Source organism: Protopterus annectens, chromosome 12.part0 (assembly GCF_019279795.1).
Source record: "Protopterus annectens isolate FY-2018-M chromosome 12.part0, PAN1.0, whole genome shotgun sequence".
NCBI lineage: Eukaryota > Metazoa > Chordata > Ceratodontiformes > Protopteridae > Protopterus > Protopterus annectens.
Genome location: NC_056746.1, coordinates 413731559 through 413753220, shown reverse-complemented (window position 1 = coordinate 413753220; position 21662 = coordinate 413731559). Strand labels below are relative to the sequence as shown.

At 40.0% G+C, this 21662-nt stretch overlaps 1 protein-coding gene across 3 annotated transcripts in view; it reads right to left on the bottom strand.

Annotated features, from left to right (window-relative positions):
* Positions 1-21662, bottom strand: part of LOC122816618 (cytochrome P450 2K6-like) — a 659285-nt gene that overhangs the window by 406044 nt on the left and 231579 nt on the right. For all 3 annotated transcript variants that reach the window (XM_044089529.1, XM_044089527.1, XM_044089526.1), the window contains one exon: positions 7007-7156. In XM_044089529.1, coding sequence (XP_043945464.1) covers positions 7007-7156 — 150 coding nt within the window. The remainder of the gene's footprint in view (positions 1-7006; positions 7157-21662) is intronic.

Sequence of the window (21662 nt, the reverse complement as noted above, 5' to 3'; positions counted from 1 at the left end):
AAAATGTCTATGTTATAACTATATCTTAGATTAATCAAAGGATGCTTCAGTCTAGCAGGAAAAGAGAAAATAGACAAGTGTGTGTGTGTGTGTGTGTGTGTGTGTGTGTGTGTGTGTGTGTGTGTGGTTTGTATGTTTTTGTGAGCATGTGCACATGTGTGCAGGGAGGACAGCACAGGAGGATAAACAATCTTAACATTAATCTCTGTACCAGTGTTCTAAGACAAACCAGTAAGCACCCCTTCCTTTTATCTTTTTCTATCCATCCAATTCTTTGCGTTTTCTTTTATTTACCTTTTTGGTGCTGCTTGTAGACAGAATCCTGTAAATGATGGAGAGAGGGGCGGGTAGGCACTGATCTTGTGGCCATAATTTATCATGGTTTGCTTCATTTCCCCCTCCCAACTATGGTCATTAGCAGGGCACTCAACTATTGAAAGGTGCCTGCAAAGGTTTATCATCTCGCTTGTTCTGCAGGACAGACCATATCCAGCCAAAAGTATCCTGTCCAAAAAAAAAAAAAAAAAAAAGACAAATATCCTGCAGTTTCAATTTTCAACCAAAAATAGTTAGATTTTATTGTCTCAGAAAGCTACAGTTCTGTGTCTGGAACACTTTCTTGTGGCATAAAACAATACTAACAAGTGAAATGTTTGAACACCACACCTTTATTTTGGTGGTAAAGTGGAATCCACTTTGAATCAGTTGTGAGTATGCTTTCACCTATATCATCTCATGTTTCTGTAAAAACAAAAAGTCCCACTTTGGGTATCTGAGATAGTGGCAGCCCTATGCCTGTACTATTATTTCCTCTGAAATATACTGATTTGCTAAATCTGCACTGATAATTTGAGATTTACCAGGGGATGGTCCAGTTTCAGCATGCCTCAGAGTTCTGGGAATCTGTCCAGACCTCTTGAAAGTCACCAGGCAACCTGTTCTTTTTCAAATTTTATCCAAAATAGCGGTTGTTAGCATTTTAAGTGTTTACTAACTATGTACTTGTGAATAAACCTTTCAACCTCTTAGCATAAGCAATCTGGACAAAGCCAAACATAACTGGGGTATAAAGACCTAAAATAGGGACAGATTTTAAACATCACTTTTACAAACTTAAAAAAGAGTTGATAGAATAATAGTCTTTGTATTAGCACACATTGTCTTTGTATTAGCACACATTTTCTGAAGGACATGGAGTTCTATGAACCTCAAATGTCTGTCATTATTTATTGATTTCAGTCGTCAAAGATTTTCCAGAAAACACCACAGATCTTATGAAGAACAGATGAAAAATATGAGACAAAAATCTGACATTCTGTGAAAATCTGGACAGCTGAGAGGCATGCTGGTGAGTGGTGACACAGTCCAATAGATAAAGATCTAATAAAACAAAAAAAGGATTAATTCCCTTTCAGAGGCTGACACTTGTATGACTCGCAGTTTACATAATCACCTTGGGTCCTATAAATTCTGGAATTTCTACTGAGGTGAAAAAACTGTCACCAGAAAGTCCTGTTGGAAAAAAAAAAAAAAAAAAAGAGAGGCTGCCAAAAAAAAAAAAAAAAAAAAAAAAGGGTCGTCTTACTGAGGAGCTAAAATCTCAGCTGAATCCATTTACTCTGCTAATGCAAAAACATCATATTAGCTATTAGCACACACAACACACACACACAAAACACATATATCTAAACAGTGGCGGATCCAGGATTTTGCAAAAGGGGGGGGGGCGCAGTCTGGAAAGTCGACGAGTGAGGTGAGAAAGCAGAACACTGGGGAAGGGGAAGTGAAAAGATCACCTCAACATATTCTATCAGCATGTGTGAAAACACTGCAACATACAATCAGTTGGAACTCAGTGGGAGTGGACTTAGCATAATGGTTAAGGTCTTCACCTCATAGACTCAAAGTACTGGGTTTGATTCTGACCTCTGCTTATTAGCTAGACTTAAAATTACCCTTCAGGGCAGTTAGCCTAATATTCTCCTAGGGTCCAAAGAACGTGGTGTGGCTGTGTTAGTGGAGGTACACAACTACTGTCCAGCACACAGCGTATTTACAGACATTACCAGTTGTTTTAAAACATACCTGGAAGATATGTTTGGTTGCCCATGCCAACTCAGTTATTTTCTAACGCAAAACAGTGTAAGAAACTTCTCTGTGTGGAACATTTTCAGTCCATATACATATCTAGTTAATCACTGTATATTAAACTAGATATATATGGATTGAAAATCTTCCACACAAGAGAAGTTTCTTACACTGTTTTGTTTTTGGACCCACTATACTTGTTTAGTGAGTTGTTTGAGACTTCGGGGATACCACGGAGATTACTTGAGTTATTTTCTAAAGCAAACCCGACATATGCATTGTGGTATCCTAGCAGAGAGTCCCAGTGAAGGTGATATCACCCCAACAATACCCTTAGCAAAGTAAATAATGATTTATGTGAAACCAGCAAAGTTAATTTAAGTAAATCATTTTATGTGCCCAAGTGAAGTTCAGTTAATTAAAAAGAGCATAGCAAGTTAAGGAACTACATATTATGAAAAAAGTCCTAAAAACTAAGTAAGTTAAGTTATATGCAAAGTATGAAAACAAATCTAACTACCGTAGCATTTCACAAAGGACAATAACATAAAATCTACTTTAATGTCTGATCAGCCTAATATGCAAAGCCATGGAAAGACTTATTAGGAAACAGGAAACCTCCAAACACTGATCCTATTTCAGTTTGGATTTGTCAAGGGCAGATCATGCTTACTCAGTTTGGTGGACTTTTTTGAAAAGGTTACCAATGCAATGGAAGGTAAAAAAGGGTACACACTGCATGCCTCAACCTGGTCAAAGCTTTTGACACAACCCCCCACTCAGGCATTGTAGAAAAGCTAAATAATCTGGGAGTCGCATCCTATTACACACTGGATTACCACCTGGCTTACAGATAGGATGCAAGAAAACAAAATAGGGAAGGTTACCTCCACAAAGGGATGGGTCACCAGTAGAGTCCCCTAGGGTTCTGTGCTGGGACCTTTCCTATTTAGCATCTACTTCTCTGAAGTAAAACTCAATAACAAAGGGCTCTGGCTGACTAAGATTGCACATGGCTGCAAGTTAGGAGCAGTCACTGAATCCCCAAATTACATAGCCATCCTGCGGGAAGGTTTATCCCAAAAAAATAGCTTGTGCCAGAATCATGGACCGAAAATAAATGTCAATAAATGCATTATTGTATTTGGGAAGTCATCTACCTCAGGGAAGAACCACAATGACATTAAGACCCTATGAGTAGGCTTGTTTGGATTTGGGAAGTTATCTGGACAGTGACCTAAATTTTAACCAATGTGTCTACTGAGGTAAACAACTCCTTATATATAGCACAGCTTATAAAAAAGGGGTTATGTCTTCCAGTAGGATGCAGATGATCTGTGTAGCCAGTGATTCACTGCCTCTGTACCCAGCAAGAGTAGGACAAAAGGGTTGAGGGACTATATCACTTGCTCCCTAGTTAACAACCTGTGCTTCACCACAATACACCGCTTGCATCTCATTACTGAGCCTGTATATACAGCAATCAATAACTACTGCTAAGTAGGGCTTCTCCCTTATGCATTGTAGAGAAGCCATGACAATACTGCAAGACATGCAGATGGTGTATGTATCCTGCCAGCCACTGAAGTATACCATTCACTAATTAGTAATGCAGAAGTCCTACATGTCTAAATCCTATATGTCCATAACCCTGCTACCACTTAAACAGTAAAAACAGCAGGTGTAATAAATATTACTCTGATCTCTGGGCAACTTCTGTTTGATTAGATGCATGGGCACTGGAGGGACTGGGTGGGGAAGATAGGAGTGAGTGGTCAATGCCAACGCACCTTTCCTAGGGGGAGGGAGGTAGCCTAGGCTCCCTGGAATAGCCGCATGAAGTGCCTGGTGAGCTATATGCTGTAAGAAGTATACTTCTTAAGTTGAGGTTTGACCATGCATGGAAGAGAGCATGCACTTTCTTAATGCAGGAAATGCAGAGCTTGCAAATATACGCTTTGTTGTGGGAGGTGGGGCACACTCCCCAGCAGAAGTTTGATGCAATACTAGTGTGTTTAGACTCTTCACTAGTCTCAGGTATTGGTCAGATTGAGCCAAGAGAAGGCTATGGTGGCTACAGCAGATCCAGTGAATTCACAGAGGAGCTGGTGGCAGCTGAACATCAGCTGCAGGGAGAAAGGAAATAAACATTCCACTGAACAGCATGTCATTTATCACTGACTGTGCTGACCACTGGAACTTTACACAAACTAACTGGAGATATTACTGGGGTTTTGAAAGCATTTATAAACCAGATCCTACAAAGTTTCTCAAGAGTCTACTGTCAAATGCAGTGATGAATAGTCACATGCCTTTGATGCAGGCTGAGTGGACACCTGTGATGAGTGAATTCCACACTACATGCCATGTGCCAGGTAAACTGGGTACAATGGATGCCACATACACTGAGATCCAGAAACCTTTCACTGATGATGTGACTGCCTGTGCAAATTTATTCCTTAAGTTATCAGGTGATGTCACTACACAGATGTGTGTGCTATCAGTCCCAAAACAATTGTGATGCCAACAGTTAGCACTCTTGTGCCAATTACCAGACCATTAATGGTGGTCGAAGATCATGAGTGCACTCAGAACAGTGGGAATTTAAGTGGGAATACGGATATGTACAGCAATCACACTGTTAGTATGTATATTTGTAACAAAGGTGTGGGTAACAGCCCCCAACATCGTGCCAGCTATCCTTTAGAACCATACTGTCATCACAGACACCACAGTAGGTGGTATACAAGCATGCACAGAAGAGTGGACATTGACATAAGTGAACGTGTATTAGCTCACCTATAAAAGAGGTTGCATTGCCTAGGCAGCTGTGGGGGAACACTACAGCATACTTCCACAAACCCTGTCAGGCATTTAGAGTACATGTATACTGTACAATCTTGTGTCAGACTTGCATCCCACCTCCACAAGATGATCCTACATGACTGCAGCGCCCACAGGATGATAGTCTACTACCTCCATCACCACCTATACTGAAATAGCCATCATCAGCATCAGCTGATCATTGTGTAGTAGTCTGTTTATGTAGTTAATGTACTTTAAGCAATACTCCATGATAAGCATATCTAAGTAAGCAGTAACATTCCCTCCATGGTGCACCCACATCTATGCCCCAGTGATTCCAAAAACAGAGTCATGTTTTACTAAGAGTAACGAACAGACATTATCTATTAATTCTTGTCATTGCTGTGAGGACCCTCTACTACCCCACAGCAGACCAAGGTCCTGGACCTCCTCCTTAGCGTTGTGCTTAATGACATTAAATTCTAGAATGGCTGTACTCCAGCTTCCATGCCCACCAATGACATTTACATCCAAGACCACCTCAACCCACATGTACTGCCTCAGCTCTTCATTGCCATCTTGACCCACAAGAAGGGTGACATCTGTGTAGTGTATATTAACAGTCACCTCAACCTCCTAACCGGGAAAAGCCGAAAGACACAACAACAACTCGCAGAACTGCTAGCTAAAATTCCGCGTGTGAGTGCGGAATGTGTTTACATCTGCGTTGGCACATGTGTGTGCGATGCCGGGTCTTCCTTAAAGGAGAATACCCTGGCACTGCGGATGTAAACACGTTCCGCACTCATGAGTGGAGAGATTTTATTTTTTAAAAGCTTTTTATTTTTTCTGCCTTCAGGATGTGTGGGTTAACCAAAAGGGGGAGGCGCGCACCCCATGCGCCAAAGCCTAAATCCGCCATTGCTAAATCAAACCAAAGGTTAAAAAGGACACGTAGGCAAACCATTCGGAAAACAAAGACAAGCTAGAATTTTCACTATTTGATACCTTCAACCTCCTGTAGTGGATGCCCATGTGATATATGCAAATGACCCCTTCAGGACATCAAGTGTTTCATCTACATGGCTTCTGAATGTCCATGACTTTTTTTTACTTTTAAGTCTTTATGGTTACATTCAGGTCAATACAGTCAAACCCTACTAGATGAGGACATGCATGTCACTAGCTGTGAGCATGCATGTTTCAGCCTTTTTTTTACCTCATTTGCACAGCATAAATGGAAAGTTTGACTATACTTCAAAAACACAGGGGTTATTTGCATATATCGCATGGGCCTCCACTATAGGAGATTTAAGGTATTACACAGAGAAAACTCTAGCTTTATATATAATATAATATAATATAATATAACATAATATATATATATATATATATATATATGTGTGTGTGTGTGTGTGTGTGTGTAAATATATATATATATATATATATATATATATATATATATATATATATATATGTATATGTATATAACAGTGAGACGATGTCAGCAAAAGTTTAAAAGAACGAACTCCAGGAATGGCAAATAAAGACAGACATTTGAGTGTTAGAATTCATATTCTTTAGAAAAATGCATACTAACACAAGTACTGTTATTTTAGCTGATTTATAACCTATAAATGCTATTTTGTAGAATTTTTCTGATTAACCAGCCATTTGTTTATCCAGCATATATATCTACACACACACACACACACACACACACACACACACACACACACACACACACACACACACACACGTGTTTGTAAAATACAGACATACACTAATGAGAGACAAACTAAAATAATCAAAAGATGCAGAGTGCCACCTTGTGGAAAAAGCCTGCCAATGCAGTTTACATGATAAACCATTGTAAAGTTACAGTGGTGAAGGACACATCTTGCACTGAAATAGTATTTCATGCATTCAGGTAATTTCCCCTCAAGATGAAGAGCTGTCACTGCATTGCCTAATTTTTGGCAAGAACAACAAAAAAAAAAAAAAACATCAGTTAAAAGCAGCTTGAAAGCCCTTGGCAAATATTTGCAAGAAACTTGATTATAGAACAGAAAAAAAAATCCTCTTGAGAAATATATATTTTTTTATAAATTACCTTGATAAGATTCAAAAACTTTAATTAGATGTCCAGTTTCTTCAATAATTCGATCTTCAGTAGTGTTTTTTCCCATTCCAAAATCTCGTAGTGTTGACAGTGTAAATCTTCTCATCTGTTTCCAGGATTCACCATGGCCAAAAATGATACCTGCACAATGAAAAATGAGAATATCAGAATTGTGTGTGTGTGGCCTCTGCTGAACGACATACAACTTCTATTAACATAAACTCTGTCAATTAATGCTGCTCGTCTGTGAAGGGTGCAAGAAAATCACAAAAATGTAAAAATCAGCAGTATGATTTGAACTTCTTACTGTTCTACTTCATTCTCAGTACAATAAGCTACGCATAAAGAATCAGCCAACTGCAGTTTTTTTAAAGATCAGAATTGTGGGATACTAAATTTTTATTAGCAAATATTTATCAGAATTACTTGAAACTGGATTTAGGATTCCCTTTTTAAATCCTATCTGTACACAAAATATTTATATAGAAAATGTTAATAATCAAAAATATGAAAAGTTCATCCGAATTAGATAAATTAACTACTTTTCAGCCAGCTTGTAAACAAAACTGTGTGGTGATTACAATACACTTACAGATTAATATGACAGCTGATGTCACCACAGCAAATTAGAAAGCAATCAAATAAGGCAATCTGTTTAAACATATAACTGTGACATCTGTAGCTGTACAGTAAAGCATTCTGCAGAATACTGGATACCCGGAAGTGTAAGTGATCACATTACCATCTGTGGCCAGTCTGCAGCAGTGCATGGACTGGTGTCCTATGTACTTTAACATGGTGGTGCCGGTGCTCTGCAAGGGAGCAGACATGGTAACACAACAACAAGATGTTAGAGTTGTTTTAGGCGAGTTTGGGACACAATGTCAGTTCCAAAAATAGCAAAAGGAGCAAAATACTTGAGGATATATTATTGCAAAGCTGACAGAATTACAAGTGTCTCAGTGACAGCACGGAGTGAGAGAGAAACAGATAAAGCAGCTTAAGAGGTAAATATCATTAAAGCATTCTACATGGCTGCCACACTGAAAATAGTGAAAAGGCCATAATATTCCAGAGTGCAACACCAGGTGTGCCTCCTCTGAAAGGCTAAATTTCAGGTGGCAAGATGTACACTCAGCTGCACCACAAAATGAGAACATACAGAAAAAGTAAAACCGCGCAAAACACTACCCTACTGCACAATGACACCTCTTTAGAGAAATGCTATTCGAGATACAAAAATTCGAGGCAATACAACACTTTTTTCAACAGCATACTAACATATAATATATAATTTTGGAAGACAAGACAATAGCATAGGGTCCCTGAATAAAAAAGATTATATCAAAATGTGTATTAATACCGATTTTCAGAGTCAAGTTTTCCTCAAAGCACGTTTCCACAATCAAGGACAAATTTTAAATATTGCTTTTATAAAGTTAGAAAATTGTTAGAACCACAGGTGCTGCATTTATTATGTATTTTTCTGAAAGATATAAAGTCTAAAACTCATGCATCTGTTGTTATTTATTTACATCAATCCTTACGGATTTGTCAGAAAAACACACATTTTATGAGGAATGGACCAAATATGAGACAAATCTGAGCAAATGACTGGCATTGCAGTGTGTTGTAAAGTTGTACTGTTAGCAGAACACAATGTTACTGAAGCTTCTTGGAACCTAGTCTACTTTTAAGACAATACAGATGAAGGTCTTAACCTGATCCCTTCTGACACAAGGGATTCAAACAGTTGGCATAAACCAGAAAAAAAAAATATTTTGTGAGCTGTACTTTGTAGCTTTTCTAAAAAGGTTTCCAAATGTACTGGGGAGGGGGGTCCAGAGGTATACAGCTTCAAAACATTCTCAAATTAAATTGTCTTTGTTTTCAGGTACAATTTCTATATGGTTTTGACATTTCCTTTTCCAATGATATCTGCATAACTGTATGTATAACAGCCCTGATTTTGTTCACAGAAATGATACTTGTCAGTGTTACAGGCCATAAGCATGGCATATTAACTGCACCGCCTGCTGTGTTGCCCTTGTGCACTGTTTGACCACATTTTGTGATGTACCATTCATTACATTAAGCATGCACAACATACGGACCAATGGTTGGCTCAGCTACAGTGTAAGTGATTAGACAAGATTAAAGATTTAGTACCACAATAAATCATGTTGCAATGATCTGTAGCACAGACACAACAAAAACCTACAGCAGCAGTCTAAAAGGTACAGTCCTTAAGCGTCTCCAGGAGAATCACTAAAAAAAATCACTGTTCAACAGTTCATTTTGTATTAATTTAACATTAAGGTTTTCTGCTCATTTCTCAGCCAGTTTATTTCAGAAATAATGGCTAACCCAACCTTTTTTGTTTGCCCAGCATGCATCCAGAAGTGACAGCATTGAACGCATGTGGTGTACATTTCAGATACATGGCATGTACAACATGGGTGATGGGAAGCCTTACTACAAACATAAGTAGTCTTGTTCATGTCTGTCTACAAATGTACAAGTTACAGATCAAACATTTACAATCTATTCTGCCAAAACAGTTGCACACTAAGAAGTGCAGGTTCATAGGCGATTACTAGGCTAATGGCATAAAGCCTTTAACCCCCAGATATGGGAAAGGATAGTATCAAGGTAGGAGGTCTTGGGGTGTTGGAACCCCGAGTCATTTTACAGACTGCCTCTGTCCATAAGGGACGCAGTACCTTGGGAGTGAATTTACAGTTTACCATCCATTTCTCCAAACAAATTATTTTTGGAGAGTGAGGGACGGGCTTAGTTTTATGAAGATGGGAAGTTTATTTCATAGATGAGGTAGCCTTTGGGATATGAACCTGTCTCTCCAGCAAGTTCTGTTAGAGTCACAAATAAGGTTCAGGTCCATGGAATGTGTAACCCTTGTATAATGTTTCTTGTGAATATGTAACATTTCATCAGGACTGGATCACTGAATGCCTTGTAGGTCAGACATAAGTCACATCTCAATAAATGATACAAAACTGAATAAAGGGATAGGGCCTTTAATCGGACTGCATAAAATGCTTTGGATTTTTTAGTGAGAAACTAGAAAAAAAAATAGAACTAAACTGCTTTAGAGCAGAAACCAAGACTGCTCTATAGATCAAAAAAATTCCTTTTCTCCAATGCCAAGGCCACTCTCCCCCACTCTTTCCTCCTACCCAGACTAATGTATGGCTCTCAGATTCTTACTAACCTCAACTCCACCCTCCTTGCTAAACTTGAAGTTAGCTACAATAAATTGGCTAGATTTGCTGCCCAACAAACCTACAAATCCCATCACTGTATCTCATTAAAACTTCTAAACTGGTTAGAACTACCCCACCAACTTCAACTCCTACAGCTCCAAATCATTCACTCTATCCTATACCAACCTTCCTACTGTCCAAATATGTATCCTCTTATCTCCCTCTATTCTCCCACTAGACAACTATGAAGCTGTAACCAAAATCTGCTCCAGATCTACAAACCCAAAACCACCTTCGGATGCAACTAATACGGCTACCACCACTCCATCACCTGGAATAAACTTCCTCTAGACATTAGGACCCTTACCAACCCAAAACAATTTAAGGCTGCTACTACAAATCACCTAATAAACCATTGGTCCTGCTTCTGCACACAGCCTCCTTAATTTTATTCCCTCACAGCCTACTTCTCAACCAACTCTCTTACTAAACCCAACCTATTCTCATTTTATTCTCACTTACTCTTCCTTTCTAACTAGATTCTTCCTCAGTTGCTCAATTTTGCTATCTACAAAGCTAAGTAATTCTCATTACTACCTCCAATTACTAGCAGCGCTGACCTGAAGCAACTAAAATTCTTTACCCTCTTCCTTTTCCTCTGCTCCTACTCACCTCTTTTCTTCCCATTCTAGCTCACATGCCCCCTTACTTACTATAGCCTCTGTTTCATTCTAAATCATCTGTACTGTATTTACATTACCTAGTCAATTTTGCTTTTTAAATGAATACGGTTTCATCTACTGTTATACAAATAAAAATTGTAAAACTGTTTTTTAATTGTTCTCAAATTGTTTCATGCAACCCTATGGATCTTTTCTCCCCGGGTCTCTGCTGAAAAAGGGCTTTTGGCTCAGTCAGACTAACCTGGTCAACAAATGTAAAATAAATAAATACATAAAATAAACATGTAGGGCAGCTCCAATTGCTGTAAGTGCCTGGTTAGGTACATGCAGAAGGGAGCACTGTACTCGAATATGGGCCTGATGAAAGCTTAGTACAATGTAATTATGACTTCCTTCAAACTTAATGCCATACCTTCACTTATAAGTTGAGCCACAAAGAAGGATTTCCTCACTATTGTAGCTACCTGCTGGTCAAAGTTTAGGTTACTATCTGTCTGTTTTCCTGGGTCCTTCACCACTGGGTCTACTTTTAGGAGTGTGCTATCAATATTATAATTTGCAGGGATATCTGATTTATTGAGGGGTACGATTATGCATTTTTTAGCATTTAGTCTCACACCATGGTTTTGGCACCACTCGTTTGTCATATTTTTTAGGGCTAATCAATGATTGCTCCCAGCTAACAGTCATCAACAAACTTGGTGAGCCAGAGACCCCCAACACTAGTCTTCACTTCAGAGAAGTATATACCCCACAGGAGGGGTCCCAACACTGAGCCCTGTGGGACACTGCTAATAACAGGTTTCTTATCAGAAACAGATTCATCTAACCAGAAAACATGAGTCCTGTCAGTGAGTCAGTTTGCAATCCATATGATGATGTAGGGGTTTATGCCTAACACAGTACGTTTATCTATGATCCTGAGTGGAGAGTTGTGTCGAAGGCTTTGGCCAGGCCTAGATAAGTGGTGTGTACTGTTTTCCCTCATCCATGGCCCTGGTGACTTTCCTAAAGAAGTCCACCAGACTGAACACGCAATACCTCCCTTTGACAAAGCAAAATTAGGTCTGGTCCAATGTTTGGAGATTTCTTATGCCGTTATCGATCAGGTCCATGATAATTTTCTCCCTGGCCTTGCAGATAAGACTGGTCAAGCTTATAGGCCTGTAGTTCCCTGGATCAGTTGATGGCCCCCCTCATGTGCAGAGGGATGACTGTTGTAGTCCTGAATTCCTCTGGGACAATGCCCATCCAGAACCTGTGGTTAAAGAAGGTTTTTAGTGGCTCTGATAGATTCTGTTTTAAGCTATTTAAGAAGCATCCTGGAATGTTGTTAGGACCCATGTAGGCTAAGTGCAGTAAGGACCTCTTCCCTTGTAATGACCAGTAAGGGGGGGGGGGGTTGTGGGTTTTTCTTTGAGTGTAGTAGGAGGTGCTGGGAGGAGGAGTTTAAACTGAACATGTCAGCCAGCAGGTTTGCTATAAGTTCAGGCTGGGTGTAAGTGTTGCTGTTCATGATTAACTTGGAACATTGCTAAGCGTTTCCCCTGACGTTATGAATATAATTAAAAAAGCATATGGTAATCTTTCAACTGGGAGGCTATCTTTGCCTCATAGTTTGCTTTGGTTGATTTGACCAGTTCTCTAATTTGTTTGTTTATACTAGTGAGTGCCATTTTGCACTGATTTGTCTGTTCCTTCTTGGCTTTGGAGAGGATTTTTTTTCTTTGTGCTGAATAGCCTATTTATGCTAAGGGTCCACCATGGTGGATTACTTTTGCCAGTAATCATAAGTTTGACTCGGAGAGATACTGCCTCCTCTATGCAGCTATGAATGTGGTTGTACAGTGCTTTTTGTGTACAGCTCAGATTAGGCCTCAGTGTCATCTGGTTATGGAGGGGCTGGGATGTTTAATAAGCTGTCACTTAGCTTGAGGTAATTGGCCTTAGCAAACTTCTTAACAGCTTTGGAGTTTGATGGGGGTTTTAGGTTAGTTTTAATACTAGATCATTTTGTGGTCAGATATTACCAGGGAGGAGTTAATGCACAGGATGGAGCAGCACCCCCCCATGTTCATGAGTTCAAGGTCTAGGATATTTGTACCTCTAGTTGGGCAGCAAACTAGTTGCCTTCAGGAAGTTTGCATTGACAAAGTCCAAAAACCTCTGAGCAAGTGAATTCTGGGTCATATAAGTCTCCTGGTTTATGGAGGGGCAGTTGAAGTCACCCTTAGGTATGGTGTTAGGCTGAATGTTAAGAGATTCCAGTAGGTTTAGGTAGGATGTGTTTTCCAGACTCCTGTTAGGGGATCTGTAGCTAGCAAGGATATGATAGGGGGTTGTACCTATGTTAGCTGGGCATGGAGCAGTTCAAGCGAGTCATGCTGCTGGACTAGTTTAGCAGTGCAATTGTCCTTTAGAAATACTGAGAAACCTCCCCCTTTTGTTTTATCCTGAGCTGAGGGGGATAAAAATGTATGAAAGGCATTGTTGCCTTTGACAGCTTGGGTGCTTTCTATGGTTCTGAACCATGTTTCTGTGACTGCACATATGTCTCCATTCTCCAGAGTGAGGAGTGCTTCCAGGGAGTACATTTTTTATTTAAACTCCTAGTGTTGAGCAACAGTACCTTTAGGTAGCTGTAAGTGATTTTTGTTATGGTGAAGGGTTTAACAACTTGGCACGGCTTTAAAAAGATACTATGGGGATAGATAAAGTTCTTGCCAGTATCCAGAAGCCAAGCAGTGAACAAGTGCAGACCATCTCTGGCAAAGCATCGTGGTTTGTCAATCATGTCTCACCAGGCTGAGAGATACTGCTACCCCTAATTGTGACACAGAAACTAAGCCAATTGTTGAAGGCAATCATTTTTTACTGGCACTATGGCATCATCATAGGTGAAGGTAGGATGCTGACACATATTCAGAAAGCTCCATCATGTTTCTCTTCATATAGTCCAGTGAGGTACATCTTAGGTCGTTTACTCCCAGATGGACTATGACCATGTCATACTGGTACCTATATTTTAAAGACCTAAGTGCATCTGTGATCTGGTGTGGTGGATCCTAGCTCTGGACAGAGTTCACTGTGATCTTCTCCTTGTTTAGCCTGGTAAGGGGACATCAGTATGTCTTACAATGGAATCTCCAATAACTAAAATGTTTGGCTGTGTGGTGTGTTGCATTATGGGATTGGCAGCTGAGCTACTATGACTTTCTGACTTATGTGTTGTTTGAGGTAAATGCAATGAAGCTTCCCTTGACTGGGAATTGAACTCAGGCACCGGCTGCAAGAGCAGTGAATCCTAACCACTAGCCCACCAGGGACTCCCCTCCTAACCACTAGATCACCAGGGACATATTGGATCTTTAAATGAGTCTCATTTTCAGATGCTGACTCATTACAAACCTAAGATCTATAACGTCACACTCATCTATTCTGGGGAATTAGATGCAGCAGGCGTCTCTACATATCTGAGCCTTAGCAGAGACCAGGAACCCTAGCAGGCAGTGTCAGTCCCATAGATGGGTGCTCACTAACCGGCATGTAGTCTGTAGCCACAGCAGGCACAATATGGAAGTACATGAGTCATAGGTCCAGCATGGTGGGAGAATATTCACTTAGGGTTTTGCAAGGTAATGGGCTAGATTAACAAGGAAAACACATAGATAGCTACCCAGATAATGACCTGTGCTCTGGATGTGCAGGCTTCATGTAAAGTTGAAGGTTGGCAGACATTTGTTTGAGAAGGGGAATAAATCACAGAGAAATGATGAAACAGATTCTAATGCAAATCCATTGCCATTTTGGTAACCTTCTATACCGTCAGAAAGTACAGTTGTGTAAGATCTTACCATAACAGTAGATGTTCTACTTCTCACTGCTGCAGTATTCTTTACAAATGAGATATCCTGCCAAGGACAGCCAGCGAGCATACCAAACGCTTAGTTCTTTCCATGCAGAATATGTCTGTAATATTTCCTACATCTAGGACATGGGCTCCTTCCACATGAAATATGTCTGTAGTATTTCCTACATCTAGGACATGGGCTCCTTCCACATGAAATATGTCTGTAGTATTTCCTACATCTAGGTCATGGGGTACATAAGTCTTAGAACTGAATAGTTTCAGAAGAACCAAAGCAACCCAAGAGGACAAGCAATGACATGCACATTAAGAAAGAGATGAAAAAATAGGGACCCTCTCACCCAGAGGGAAAGCCACAGAGAAAAACAGGGGGAAGTAGAGAGGGACAGAATACTGCAACAGTTGGAAGTAGGACATCTACTGTTATGGTAAGATCTCACACAACTGTACTTCTTTATCTCTGCTAGATTATTCCTTACAAATGAGAGAGTACAAAAGCTACTGGTCAGGATGGAAGGAGGAAGTCACACAGGAGCCCTCCGATACCCCATGCAAGATGGCATTGGCAAAACCAACTCTGGCCCTAGAAATCACATGCAATTTGTAATGTTTAGTAAACGTATGAAGAGAAGGCCAAGTAGCAGCCTCCAAAATGGATCTAGTATCCAGACCCTTGGAAAAAGCACCAGAAGAGGCCCTGGTAGAATGAGCACAAACAGAAGAAAAAAGCTACTTACCGTAAAAGGAGTAGTAAAAAGAAATTGCCTTAGAAACTAGATGGGATGGTTTGCTTAGAAACAGCCATTTCCTGGAATGGAAAGAAACAAAAAGTTGTTCAGACTTCCTTATACCCTTAGTCTTATCTATAAGAATATCAGCTGCCTATGTAGATCTAAAGAATGAAGGATTACCGCACTATCATTCTGTGGAGAAGGGAAAAAAAGAAGGAAGATGAATAGTTTGGTTCAAAGACAAATAACTGATGACCCTGGACATAAAAGTAGGATTGGTATGAAGAAAAACTCTTGTCTCTGTGAAAAACCACAAATAGGGGAATTGTCATGAGTGCCTGAAGTTCATAAACTTTTTTGGCAGAAGTAAGGGATAACAACAATGCAGCTTTCCAAGTACAGTTCTGTAAAACAGAAGAAATTGCATGACCAAAAAGTAGACTCCAAAAGGGTGTAAGAGTGGTTAAAACACAACCAATAATCCAAATAACCACTCCGATGCCAATATCTACAGCCCAGGAACACCACTGGTACACAGAACCACAGTTTATTCAAGAAAACAAGTATCAGGTCAAGCGCTTTCGTAAAATCACTTCATCAGAACAGTTCAAAATCACACTAACACAATCTTTTAATCATTAAAGATAATTAACCCTTAATTAATAATAAGACCATTAAAGTGACAGTGCTTCATCATAAAAACATCCTAAATAAATAACAAAACTAATAAATAAAGCAGTGTGCAAGAAATCAAAATTGGAAGGACTGAAAACAATAAAATCATACATGTATAAACAATTCTAAGTATTAAAAGCCCAAATAACCAAAATTCAAAGTTTCAAGGCCCTAAATTTTAACTCATGTTTGATGCTAACATGTTCAATTAACCCATGGAATTCACTAGCATTGAGTTTTAGTTGCCATCTAACTTCAGCCCTCAACAACTTGTTATTTCAATCACCACCTCTAAAATCATGTCCTACCACTTCCAAAATCCCACATTTAAAAGAATGTGAAGGGAACAGTTTAATGTGTTTAAATAATGCACTTTTCTCATCCTTTCTCTTGATACTGTAACAATGTTCGTATATTCTTCTATTCAATTTTCTGTCAGTTTTCCCCACATAAAATTGTCCACACTCCGAGCAGGTAGCTACCCCTGCCATATTACAAGACCCCCCCCCCCCCATAAAGGTGATCTCCATATCATAAGGGCCCACTTTAATTTTGGGAACTTCAATAATAAATCTACAATATACACAGGACCCACATTTGGATGTCCCTTTTAATTTATTGTTCTTAATAGAATGTTGGTTTTCTAATAGAGATTTTATATTATTATTCATCCTATACGTAAATAAAGGTTTTTCACCAATTGTTGTTAACAATTCCTTGTTTCCCTTAAACATGGTCCAATTGTTCTTAATAATTTTCTGGATATTACCTGAAGTTTCACCATAAGTTAATACCATGGCCTGTGAAAAGTTAACTTTTTGTAGCTTGGTTGATGGCGTGTCCTCATCTGCTCCTAATAGGGGTTTATATCTATCACCCCACTGTTTCATAACATCTTCATCTGGGCTGTAGATATTGGTGTTGGAGTGGTTATTTGGATTATTTATTATGACCAAAAAGTAGGCAGTCAGTTTTTCAAGAACAAAACTAAGGTCCCAACTAGGAGGAACAGGCTTTCTTGGGGACCTAATAAGAAGGATGCCTTTTAAAAATTGTTTAACTTCAAATCTAGAAGCAAGGGGTGGATTTAAGGGCAGACAAGCAGAAATAGCCAACAAATGAGCTTAAACAGATGAGTATGCCAGGCCAGAATTGAGCAGCTCAAGGAAAAAAGAAAAAAATATTAGGGATACCCACAGACAGACGGTCTAGATCATATTTTTGACACCAAATAAAAAATCTCTTCCATTTAGCTACATAGGATTTTCTAGTAGTGAGCCTCCTGAAAATAAAAATGAAACGTGTCCTCAGAAAACTGGTGTCTAAAAGGAATCAAAACCCTGTCACCCAAAGAGTCAATTGTAGGGTGAGTAAATGAAGGTGAATGAGAGATCCCTTCTCCTGTTTGAGAAGATCCAGCCTGTGAGGTAACTTATGATTATTGCCCCTGGCCAGATGAAATAAAAGGGGGAACCAGTGCTGTCTGGGCCAAAAAGAGTGACCAAAAAAGATTTTGGGCCTGTGCAATATGACCTTGTGCAGGACATTTGGTAACAAAACAGGAAAATGCAGGGTCTACATGAGGAAGTTTCATTGGTATCATAAAATTGTTTGGCTTCATGACTGGCATCCTCTAAATCTTCTCATCCCTCTCCTGTCTTGCCTCAAACTTGAGTTTTTCTGTTAATTCATCAGTTTTCTCTCTCGGTCTGCCTTTCCATGCCAGAGTACCTAGTACTCTGGAACAGAAACTGGGAAGTTGTCTATTCAGAGGAGAGGCAAAAGATCTACTTGAGGAGTACCTTACTGATGTACAATGTCCAGTAAAACCTCCCTGTGAAGCATCCATTTTTGAGGATTTGCCCTGGATCTGCTCAGACTATATACCACTAGACGGTGCTCTGAAGGGATTATACTGTCTGAAAAATTCAGTTGAAGGTTGATTGCTTCATTATATGCTGCCTTAATGTTTTTAGCAAGGGGCTGTATCCACAACCAGGAATATATCCTCATAACTGATCCTAATACCGCACGCTGTCTGTGAAAATCCTCAGTGGACCTGGAACAAGGGAGTCCAAAGCAAGAAGAACCAGAAAAAGAGCTCTCATCTCTTTTAGGCTGATATGGTCTGCTTGATGATGGGAAGACCAAACTCACTGGACCCTGATGTTGCTGGAAGAGGTTCCACAACCCTGATTGGAAATATCTGTATGCAGGTCCCAAATAGGAAAAGGAGCCTAGAAAGGCAGGCCAAGATTCGGAGAAAACTGATGAAGCCACCAGCAAAACTCAAGTTTGAGGCAAGACAAGAGAGGGATGAGAAGATTTAGAGAATGGCAGTCATGAAGCCAAATAGTTTTGGGATACAAATGAAACTTCCTCAAGTGCAGCCTGGTGAAAGGAACCATATGAATGGTGGACGTAGTGAACCTCAGCGCTCAAATAAATTCTATTGCAGGCATCTCTTATAGAAGAAGAGACTGAAAATAAATAGTCAAGGAAAGGTTCTTGTGAGGAGGAATCATAGCTATCACTGGCAAGGTCTGAATCTTGCAACCCAAAAAAACATGAGAAGGAGTAATAACTAACTTTTTGAGATTGAGAGTGAATCCCACGTTGTGCAGAAGTATAGTGTATTCGAAATCCTGAAGTAGGATGCGCTGAGAGGGGGCTTGAATCAGAAGGTCATCAAAATAAGGGAAACTCTGAACTCCCTGAAGTTTTTTCAGAAGCGTACCACTGGGGCCACACACTTTAGACTCTTGGAGCTGTAGAAAGACCAAAGACAAAGCAGAAAACCGATAGTGTAAGGAAGAAGCAGAGAAACATAAAAAAAATCTTGAAAAAAGGGTGAATAATAAGTTGAAGGCAGACATCTTTCAAATTCAGAAACACCAGGTAAGCCTGAGGAAGTAATAGGGGAAATAGATCCTGAAAGAGGGAGCTTTCAGATATGTCTTGAGAAAAGAAAAATCCAGAATTGGCCAACAAGAACCCTCCTTCCTGGAAACCAGGAAAATCCTGGAATAAAATCCTTTGCCTTGCTGAGAGGTTGAAACTGGATGAAAGGTTCCTTGAACACAAAAGTCTTAAAGAATCGAAGGAAAGTGAAAAAAATGCAATGGAGTGGTTGGGAAGTGCCCAAAAATGAAGGAAAGAGGTTCCAAACCATGAAATAACCATTCTGAATGGAAGAAAGCACCTATGGGTATGTGGTTATGTGCTGACAGACTGGAAAAGATACAGTCAATTCTTGGAGAAAGAGGAATATGGCTGATAGGCAGAAAAGGTTGAATGGCAAGTGGAGGGAAATTTGTCAGGAAAAGAAGGCTTTTAACCTTTAGAGCCCTGAGAAGACTCATCAGGAAACACCCTCTTGTGAGACCTCTTAGTCCTGGGAGGCTGACTCTGCTGCTCCTGCACAAAGGAAAATTTGGTGGGGTAATTTCTCTAAGGCTTAGGAACAACAGAAAGGAAGATGTGCTTAAGATCTTGTATGACCTTTCCCTTATTTATCCTGCAAGGCTTTGAAAAGCTCAACTACAGCAGAGCCAAAAATATTCTGGCTATCTAAAGGAAAGTCCAGAAACTTAGTGTTAATGCCACCAGGGAAGGACTATAGCTACAATCAGGAATATCTTCTCATAACTGACCCTGATGCAGCCAACCTAGAGGAAGCATCAGCACTGTCATAACTAGAGATTGATGAGCTACTTGGAAAGCAGACTGCAAAAGTGAAATGGCAGAGGACTTAAGTCTGAATCAGGCAACTCAGTCAGAGCACCCCCAAGTTAAGAAAGAACAGCCAACATATATCCATATATCTAGTCATACGAGTCTGGTAGTTTATGGCTCTGAAAGCTAAGGTGGCAGAGGTATACACTTTTTTACCACACCTTTCCATAGCACAACTCCCCTTGTCTGAAGGTAAAAGCTTGGGAGAGTGCAGCAATGTACAAGGCTTATCAATAGCTATGTAAATCACTGCAGGGTCAGAAGGATTTTTATATAAAAAAACTCTGAGCTTTATGAACTTTTTAGAACCTATCAGGTTTCTTTGGAGCAGGAGGCTGGAAGTCAGGAGCCTGTGAAGTAGAAGAAAAGGTGTCTAAGACAGCATACAAGACTGGAGGGACTGCTGAAGGCCATGGTGAATCAATCTTCAAAAGTTCATAGTATCTCTTCTGGATATCAGAAATCTGGGAACAATCCCATGTAAAATTTCCCATCATGCAAACAACAGTGTCTCTAAAAGACAATTCTTTAGTAGGGGAAAGGGAACCATCTTATTCAAACCCCAGAGCAAGAGGGGAATGAACTTGAGGGAAGGAACTCAAGGACTCGTCTCCATAATCTAAGTCCACATCCTCCTCAGAGGAATCAGAGTCACAAGGATGCTGAGGAGTACATGACCAGGGAACAGAGAAAGCAACAGATAACCCCTGAGGGGGCTTCAAAGCCATAAGGACTTTGAAGTGAAACCGTGACACTATTTGCGTGGATCATTAACTACAGCAACCACATCTGGTTTTCTGTTTATTTTTTAAAGGCACATCAGCCCTAACAAACATAGGGGTCAGATCCATGCCTGGCTTCAATAAGGGAACCAGGGACTTTTTCCCAACAAGAATGTGGAGAATCCCCCAAGCCCCTCCAAAATGATCAGCCGCGGTTACCACTTCTCATCTGCAACAGACGTAGGCATAGCTTCAGTAGATGTGAGGCTAGGCAGCCCTGTGTTGGCTTCCAACTGGGTCATGACAGATGGGGATGACACTGGAACTGGACTGTCCATGGTTTCTTTATCCAATGGCTTCTTTATCCAACCTGATGAAGACATCAGGAAGAGGATGTACAGCAGAAGGTTCGATACATTTTTTTAGATTTTTTTCTTAAGTGGCAGCTGAACATCAGGACAAGTGGATTTGGAAGCCATAGTGCCCTGAGCCAGAATCTTCATTCACTGGTTATCTAAATAGAAAGAAAAGGAAGACAGATGGCTGCGTAAAGTCTTTGGTAGGGATGCTTGACAAATCTCACACTGGGTATGGTCATGAGCAGCACCTAGACAAGAAGGCACTTTTCATGTCTATTGTTATGGGAGAATCTGCCTCCCACACTCACATTTTCTCTTCCTGATTATATGCAAAAGATAATACAACCAAAGGAAAAAAGGAAGGAAGAGAACCCATTGGGGAACATACTTAAAAGCTTAATAGCTTTAGCAATGTGACAAATGACTTGTAGGCTGAATTCAAAAAGTAGCGTTTGGACTGGTGGCAAAGGAGGTCTGAGGATTAGACACTCAAACATCACTTATGTACCTTGTGCCTTAGGTCTAGGACATATATCCAGTATATGGAGCCTGGAAGGAGCCAAGTTTTTGGTGTACTGGCTGGGCATTAGGTTATTCTTGGTAGGATATCCCATTTGTAAAGGGTACTGCAAGAGTGATAAGGAAGGACA